The sequence below is a fragment of the Solanum pennellii genome, chromosome 12 (genome assembly GCF_001406875.1).
Source record: "Solanum pennellii chromosome 12, SPENNV200".
NCBI classification, from domain to species: Eukaryota; Viridiplantae; Streptophyta; class Magnoliopsida; order Solanales; family Solanaceae; genus Solanum; species Solanum pennellii.
In genome coordinates this window covers 50031701-50041275 of record NC_028648.1, presented here as the reverse complement: position 1 = coordinate 50041275, position 9575 = coordinate 50031701, and the positions used below count along the sequence as shown (strand labels likewise).

The window sequence follows — 9575 nt, the reverse complement described above, 5'->3', positions numbered from 1 at the left end:
GGGGTGGGGCCGGTAATGGTTTGTTAGGTGGGGGTGAAAATATTTTCCTTCATACCAAACACACCCTAAAACAGGCTTAATGCACGTTAAGTAATGTCAATACTAATATATGTTACACTATTATTTATTATTCAATATAAAATTAAACAAATAAAAAAATATATAATATAATTAACAAAAAAAGTACATTTAGAATAGATATTTTTGGAGGACTAAAGACTTCATATTTTCAACTATAGAGAAAAATAATTAATTTTATAAAAGAATATAAGAAGGAAGAGAAGTTTGAATATATTTGGTAATATCATAATTTTGAGTGAATAAAAGTTAAAAGTTTAAATCATTTGGCTAATTCATATTTTATCCATATTTTTATGAGTTGAATATCAGTATCAATCCATATTTCATCCATGTAAAAAGTCAGTAATCCAATCAATTAAATATAAGCGGGTTATCAAAATATTTGCTCATTTTGTCGGCACTATTCATGCCTAAATTCATTTTAGAAGAATCTTCAATTGAGCCCAATTAATCTACAATTTTAAACCATTTCTAGACTCTTTACTTTGTATTGATGTAATATATGTTTCTATAGTAAGTTATGAATCACTATCTATCTTTTACTACCCCCTCTATCCCTATTTAGTTGTCCTATTTTAGAAATGACACATATAATAAGATAATAATAATTAACATAGTGAAGTTACAATTTTACCTTTATTAATTATGATTTCAAAAATAATGAATTAAAATTTAGAAATTGTCAAGAATTACAAATGTAGGTAGAATAGGAAAAGAAATAGTACTTTCTTAATTTATCAAAATAGACAATTAAACAGGGACAATTAAAAAAGAAAATATGAACAAGTAACATAGGGAATATCTTTTAGAATTTACCAATTCATTTATATTTTTCTTGAATCATTATATTTAAATAACGATTTTAAAATTAATAAATAGTATATTAAAATCATTGAGATTAAACCCATCAAATTGAACGATGATGACCTAACTTGATTTTTAGCCAATTTGTATGTGCATTTTGGTAAAAGAAGAAAGAAACTCAAATAGTAAGTTGCGCATAGAGATAGATCCGAGAAAGAAGATAAGTTGTACATTTGTACTACTTCTACTACAAGAATCACATGATATCAAAATCTGCGCCAAAAGAAAAAAGAAATACTAAAGACAACTTTGTGAGATCCAAGAGAAAGGAAAAAAATCTCTCTTCTCTTTCTCTCTCAAAAGTCAGAGAGAGAAACATCACCATCACCAACGAGAAGGAGCTGCCCATTGATTTAACAGTGAAAAAATGGGATGCTCGTTCTCGGGACTCAATGCTTTGTATGACAATGCCAATGGCGGAGGAGATGTTTGGATCAATGAGAACCGTTTCAGGATCCTTCGTCAAGCCACTTTTCCCAATGTCTTCCTTGTCAAGGAGCTCATTTCTGATCCAAATAAAATCAAGGACCCTTCTCATGTCTCTGGTACATATTAGTAGATACTTACTACATTGGTTTGAGGAATACTCAAATTAATTTGTGGCAATAGCAAGTTTCGTTTTCCTTTTCTTTTGATATCTGAAAATTGAATCATATTGACAATTGAATCAGATTTTGTTGAGTTTTGAGCTGAATTAAGTTATGCGTAGTTGTAGTTGTTGACAATTGGGTCAAATTTGTGAAAAATATTAGTGGACATTTTTCTGTTTCCTCTCTTGTGATCTGACTCTATAGGAAACAGAAATTTGTGGTAAGGTGTGCGTACCTTGTACTTTCTACAGAGACCCTATTTTGTGGAATTATAATGGGTTTGTTGTTGATCTTACTATTAGGTCAGATTTGTAAACATGTTGAGACTGTGCTTAATGGATAATGGGAATTCTTATAGTTGATCTTGGTAGTTGTTGTTGCTGTTGACTATTAGATCAGATTTGCCAATGAAAGGTTTCTTGGCTGCTTCAAATTCTACACGAATTGCTTTGGTTTTAGTTGTATCAATTACACTCCACAGGTATTTGTGTCTCTGTTGTTCCAATTAGTGATCTGTGACTTGCGAAGAACTGAGATGTTTGCTACTATCAATGTTTTCTTTCCTTTACCTGCTAAATAACTGTGATTTTGTATGGGTACTAGGTGTTTCTATAGGGTGATTCTCTTGACATATGAACTTTAACTCCCAGAATTTGCTTATATTTTGTGCAATTAGATATCTTTTTCTTGATTTACTAATAGTTCACTGCTGGTTTGTGCGACATCTTATCAAGAAAAGAGAATGCACAAAAATGAACACTTCTAAACATATATTTACTATTGTTTGCAATTGAAAAGAAGAAAGTCCAATGGAACCTTATCCTTTGCCTTTTATGTTCTCTTTTTGTCTCTCGATGAATTTTTTTCAATTGCTCAGTTAGGCCTGCAACAATTTCCCCATTTATCAGTTCAGATATTTTTTTGCTTATGGACCTGAACCATCTAGTGCACTCAGATTTATGATTCTTTCTCTAGGAAAAGATTAGTGCAGATTCTTGTACAATTATTGTAGTTCATACTTCTCTTGTTCTTATTAACACTTCTCAAATTATCATGTTAACATTATAGTGTTTGCAATGCATTGTATCTGAATGTTTAGATGATGGAACTTATGCAATGAAGAAAGTTCTTATTCAAAACAATGAAGAGTTAGAGTTGGTGAAAGAGGAGATCCGCGTTTCGTCTCTGTTTAGCCATCCCAATCTGCTTCCTCTCCTGGATCACGCCATCATTTCGGTCAAGGTAATTACTAGAACCCGCACACTTTCTTTGATCAGCACATGAAAAAGAAAATTATAGTGGTCTCTAATTTCTTCATTTAGTAATTCACCAGCTCCACGTCTAGGCTATCTCTTATCAAGAGGCCTTCTCAAAATTAATTCACACGTAGTAAATTGAGAGCGCATATCATGCAAAGAAGGCGAACACATGCACATTATTGATCCTTTTCCGTTCCAGGAATCTTATATGTGCTTCAAGAGTTCAAGGAAATCATTCCCATCATAATAGTTTTATTTCCATATATTTGAAGAAGTTTGAACATGCATGTGAATGGACAGAGAAGTGTACCATTTAGTTCCTTTCTTTGCCAAAAGGCAAAGGAAAGGGGGTTGAGAAGTTGCTCACTGTCGCAGAGGGTTACTGTTCACATGTCTCCTTGAGATGAATCTCTTCCGGTAGTTTTGGCTTCTGGGAGTGAGAACTGTGTTTAAGCAAACTGTCATTTGTCAACATGCTCTACTTTTGCTGAATGCTATATGCATGCTGAGTTATATCTTCTTTGTTGCCTTCCCTCTATGATATATCTTCAGTTGCCACTGATTTTCTCTAAAGATCTTATTTAATTGGATAATGGGCAGGCCTCACAAGACCAGTCTAGGAAGCAGGAAGCTTACTTGTTATTTCCAGCCCATATGGATGGGACATTACTGGACAGTATGAAAGCCATGCAAGCAAAACAGGAGTTCTTTTCCACTTTGGAGGTGCTTCAAATATTTCATCAGGTGAACAAGAATCAGTATGTTCTGCACAAGAGCATCTTTTCATTTTCTGAAGGAAAATGGAAGGGTCAAGTGCACAGGGAATTGTGGAGCAAAAAAATGATGTACTGAAAAATGTTTTATATGCAGCTCTGTGCAGGTCTCAAGCATATGCATAGCTTTGATCCTCCGTATGCACATAATGATGTCAAACCTGGTAATGTCCTTATAACACATCGGAAAGGACAGGCACCTCTTGCAAAATTAATGGATTTTGGAAATGCATGTCCTGCAAGAAGGCAAATTCGCTCTCGCTCAGAGGCTCTACAGTTGCAGGTACTTATGCTTCTTCTATTATGTAGACGTATCTTCTTCTGTATTTATGCCTGCAAGCTTCTCATCTTTCTCTTCTTCTGAACCTGAACAGGGAGAATGTTATCACCATTACTGTATTAATAACATAAGAATGTTGCTTTTTCTTGGCTCTGTTACTTACAGTTCACAACTTACCCCATTCTGATGCATATTTTTTTTGGTTTGATGTACGTTTGTGGTTATCCAGGAATGGGCATCTGAGCATATTCCAGCACCTTTCCGTGCACCTGAATTGTGGGACTGCCCAAGTCAATGTGATATTGATGAAAGAACTGATATCTGGTCATTAGGTTGTACATTATTTGCTATAATGTAAGATTTCTCCCTACTTTTTGTAGCTTTTTCTGTGCAAAATAAAATATTTTTATTCTTTTGTTGACATGTCTGTTAGTTGCATCACCATTGTCCAATAAATTGATATTCAGTTCGATCTAGTCATGAGTTAAGCTAACTCAAGTGTGAAATATCCTGCAATGCTTAAAATAAGTGTGTTGATGAGCGTACTGAATTGTTGTCTGGTGCTGATTTTGCCAATTATTATTCACAGTAAAAGTTCTTTTTCTTTTCAGAATAAGAAACAAAAATTTTCATGACATGCATATATTTACCGAGTGCAGATATTAATTAACAGTGAAATTGGTTTTGAGCAGGTCTGTTTGCATGAAATGCAGTTATTAATCTTTAACATCTTGGCTTTTATGTCCAGGTATGGTGTATCTCCATTCGAGTATGCACTAGAGGAATCTGATGAAAGTCCACAATTGGCTATTGTAAATGCACAAATAAAGTGGCCAACTGAGCCTAATGTTCAATACCCAAACGACCTTAATCAGTTTGTGACATGGATGCTTCAGCCTCAACCAACAGTCCGACCCCGCATAGATGATATCGTAATTCATGTTGACAAGTTGATCTCAAAGTATTCCCCATTAAAGTAATGTGAGGGGAATATTTTGGTTTAGTTCACATATGCATCATCTATATTAACATCTTAGCATATTACAGAAACCACCATAAGTTACTGCTACATTATTTTTTCCATCCATTTTTTCTTGTCAAAATGTGATAGAAGACTCAGTAACTCATTATTCCTCATTACCACAGAGGAGCGATAATTTAATGTTGAACACTCTACTACTTTTGTTCCCATGTCCACAAGAAAATTTTGCCTTGGTTCGTTTCTACAAGCTCATTTTTATTTCTCACTGTTCTTTTATAGTTTATGCCATGCTATGTCTGTTATTTTCTAATGGTGCTGCCTTTACGCTCTTATTGAGCTTAGCGCTCGCTTATTTCTTTTGTACTGAGAAAAATAGGATGGATTCTATTAGTTCAATCTTTAGAAGGCTTAGCTATTATCTCCATGGTGCTTCATGTTTAGAAGCTTGTTGTAGAACTACTTCCATACTCTTGAAGGCTTTACTCGCGTAATGAAGTATTTCTTTGTTGCCTTTTATTCGTGTAGTTGACAGAGTCCATAGGCCATAACTTTGACATGTTATACACCGTCTTCAAGAGTTTTAGAAGATTAATTTCAATAATGGATCTCATAGGAGAAAAGTGAACACTTTGTTCCTGCTTCAAATTATAATGTGGAATTTTTTTTTGTACCTTTAAAGGCTAAACTTGAGGGTAGGCCATATGAATTCTTCCAAATGGTTATTCATTACTACATTTGTGTAAACTGTAAAGTGAAAGACAAGAGTATTGGTTATATTAGTATATTTGAGTCTCTGACTTTCAGAGATAGTGTGTGAATCGTTCATTTCTTATTAGTGAGTGATCTGAAATTTTTTACTTGCAATTCATTGCAATCATGCTGTTGACACTTAATTTTAACTCGCATTTTAAAAATATTTTTTTAGGCTTTGAAGTCATTAAATAACATAAAATGTTGTTTTACATATATACTTTTAGCTAAAATGTAGTTTATGGATAATAATTTTTATTTTATAAATATTAGAATTTTCTCAATTTATTATCATTTTAAATATTTCAATAAGAGAAAATATTAATTGAATAACATATTTTTCAATGTAACACCCCATAGACAAAATAGACTAAAAATCAGTTTTTCTTTCAGAAAAATCTGCAGGTTCAACCAATGGTGGCATCGACGGTCCGTCCAGCACAACCGTCGATGGGATCAGAAACTCCCAAAAATTTAGTCGGGAAAAATTGGTTAAGTCTTGATCGACGGACGGACCGACAGTCCGTAGGTCAGACGACGGTCCGTAGTCCGTTACCGTCGATCGAGACCCCCATTCATCCACTCTCTGACAAGATCTACGGATGACCAACACAGTTCGTAGGTTGACCTACGGTTCGTAGGTGGAAAATTTGCAGACAATTAAGGGGAAATGCAATTGGGTCAACTTCAAATGGTCATAACTCTTAGTACAAAATGAATTAGGTGTCCCATGACCTACAAACAGATAGATAATTGAATCATCTTCCATAGCCACCAACCTTGCTAATATCAGACCTCCGAGTAAAAACATATGCCCATTTTAGTAAATACCTGTCGAACAGTCCCTGAAGACAGACCCAACGACGGGGCGTCGAGCATATGACGGACCGTCAGTCGTGGCCGTCGTTTGGCCTGACAACAACTTTTCCAGGGGTCTTTTGGACCTTTCCTACTCCGTTTTAACCCTAAGTTACGTCTTTTTGACCTAAATCATCATATTTTAGTCAGTTTAAGCCTAGAAACATAATTAAAACATATCCAAGTCAAATCATTTAATCAATACTTAGTAAATTAGAAGCAAGAGAGGAGAAAAAAAACTCAAGAACCCTATTTCAAGAACGCCACAAGCTCCAGTAGTTCCAGCCTCGAAACTTAAGTATTTTTCCGTGGATTATATCACCAAGTATGTGGGATTTCACCAGGGGTTCTTTTCACCCATTGGGTCCCTAGTTTTCAGTCAGAATCTTGATTCCTATTCCATGATTAGACCTAAGATTTCTAGAACTTCAACATAACTTTATGAATTTATTAGTTTTATGTTCCAAATCAGAATATCATGCTATTATTCAGTTTATTGCATGAATTTCAGAACCCTAGCTTTGTATTTTTTTAGTTCTTGAATTACACATGCTAGGTTAGATATTTCAGACACTTCAGATATACATGACTCAGTTATAAATGCATAATTACTAGATTAATTGTTGTATTCTCAGTTTGCATGTTCAGTTTTGATCTATCCAGTATTTACAGAAAGTCAGACATAAACAGTAAATTTACAGAATTCATTGGGAGTAGCATAATACCGAGTTGAACTAGGGTTTAGTGTACCCAATTTCTCCCAAAACTACTACCCAAGTAGGTTGTAAGTCCCCTCTGTGGGCAATCAGTTTAGTGATCACGCCAGCATGCCTTTATACCTTTGGCAGGGTATATTGGGTCCTCTCAATGTGGCGTATACATTGGACTCCAGATTTAGCTCATGTGGTTTTATTATAGGTTATTAGTAGCTCTCACAGATCAGTCAGACTCTCTGCATTGACCATTTATCAATATATTCAGTATTAAGTTTCAGCATGTTATAAATTGGTCATTGCATCCAATTAGCTCAGAATTCAGTTTATCATGTTATATTATTATACTTGCTTTTATGCTTGTTCAGTTATGATTTATTTCAGATTTACTCTATCCTACATGCTCAGTACCTTTCAAGTACTGACGCATACGTGTGCTAAATCTTCTCGTGATGTCGGTTCAGGTTCTCACCATCCACATCACGCATAGATCAATTTTCTGATCTCTAGTTCAACAAATTCAGTGATGAGTCCTCATTCTCCGAGAACAACAATCATGAGTTCATTCCAGTTTTCTTTTAGTCATTTAGTTTCTGTTTTTTCTAGATTTAGCTGGGGCTTGTCCCAGTATTTCTAGTCCAGTTTAGAGGCTATTTTCAGACATAGTTGTTTCAGCTTAGTGTTGAGTTAATAACTTCATTGTATTAAACTCATCAGTCTTCATATTATATCAGTTTTAGAATATGGGTATTCCCCATATTTTCATATTAAATTATGATTTAGCTTTCACAACAGTTTATTATCTTTAGTATGCTCATGATCATGCCAGCAGGGTTAGCTTGAGATCACTTATTGTCCTAGGTTCTGTGTCCACGTCTCAGGGGTAGCTCGGGGCGTGACAAAACTTGGTATCAGAGCACTAGGTTCAAGAGTCCTAGGATGTCTGAAAAGTCGCACTAAGTAGAGTCCTTTTGATGGTGTGAAGTGCACCACATCTAATGAGAGGGAGGATACAAAGTGTTTTTAGGAAAACTTCACTTTCTTGTTACTCTTATCGTGTGTAAGGTATGATCTAATTCTATTCTATCTCGACGTTGAGCGCTTAAGATCATGCCTTCTTGTAGAGCTTAGGCATGGAATGCTAATGCACACATTTCTAATGCAGTTCCTCTGTTACTAGATAAGGAAGTTCAAATGCATAGTTTCAGAAGGCCAATTTAGATTTTGGCTTAGAGTATTACCATCCAGAACAATCAGCAGCAACTGATCAGTGGCAGCAAGGGTCTGGACTTTGTTAGGATGAATCCTCTTGAGTTCTTAGGATTGCAAGCTAATGAGGATCCTCAGAATTTCTTGGATGAGATCAAGAAGATCTTTGAGGTAATGCAAGTTACTTGGAATGATCGGGTTGATTTAGCATCATTCCAGTTGAAGGATGTTGCTCATATCTGGTACACTCAGTGGAAGGAGAATAAGGGTGCAAATGCGACTCCTATCACTTGGGACTACTTTAGTGAGACTTTTCTCGACAGGTTTTTCCCAACAGAGTTGAGAGAAGCAAAACCCAAGAATTCATGAACTTAAGGCAGGGTAACATGACAGTGCAAGAGTATGGACTCGAGTTTAACCAACTCTCCAGGTATGTTCCTCATATGGTTGCTGACTCTAGGGCTCAGATGAATAAGTTTTTGTATGGAGTGTCAAATTTGGTGAAAATTGAGTGCAGAAATGTGATGTTACTTGGAGATATGAACATCTCTAGGCTTATGACTCATGCTCACCATGTTGAGGGTGATAAGCTTAGGGAACAAGCTAAGGAAAATAAAAAGGCTAGGACTGGGAACTATGACTATTCTCAGCAGAAATCAGGTGGTGGAAATCGCTTGCAGGGTCAGCAGATGTTTTAGGCTCCAGCCCGTTCATCAACTAGTGTTCCATCCTCCAAGAACAGGTATGACCATAAGGGTAGAGCACCAGGCTCTAAATCTCAGGAAAGTGTTTCAGGCACCAAGACTTACCCCACTTTCCCTAAGTGTGTTAAGAACCATCCGGGAGAGTGTCTTGCATGAAAAAAAGGATGTTTTGGGTGCGGTCAGTCTGGTCACAGGCTGAGGAATTGTCCTTCTAGACAAGGTCAAGGAGGTGGTAATAGTAGAGCTTAATCTACAACTTCTGTAGCACCAGCAAGTCGCCCAAATCAGCAGAGTAACTCATCTGGTACAAGTGGTGATCAGCGCAAGAACATGTTGTATACTCTTCAGGCTCGCAAGGATCAGAAAGATTCTCCTGATGTCATCACTGGTACGTTACGTGTCTTTGACCTGGATGTTTATGTATTGTTATATCCAGGGGCTACTCTTTATTTTGTAACTCCTTACATAGCATTCCAATTCAATGTCAGTCTAGAAACTCTCTTAGAACCTTT

At 35.8% G+C, this 9575-nt stretch overlaps 1 protein-coding gene across 1 annotated transcript; it reads left to right on the top strand.

The window, feature by feature from the left end:
• Positions 1–1134: 1134 nt before the first annotated feature.
• LOC107007708 (probable serine/threonine-protein kinase DDB_G0291350) lies at positions 1135–5081 on the top strand. The gene is made up of 6 exons (XM_015206431.2): positions 1135–1490; positions 2635–2777; positions 3395–3538; positions 3665–3850; positions 4077–4201; positions 4596–5081. Exons 1-6 carry the CDS (start codon positions 1313–1315, stop codon positions 4825–4827), a joined length of 1008 nt encoding a protein of 335 aa, XP_015061917.1. The 5' UTR covers positions 1135–1312; the 3' UTR covers positions 4828–5081.
• Positions 5082–9575: the final 4494 nt, after the last annotated feature.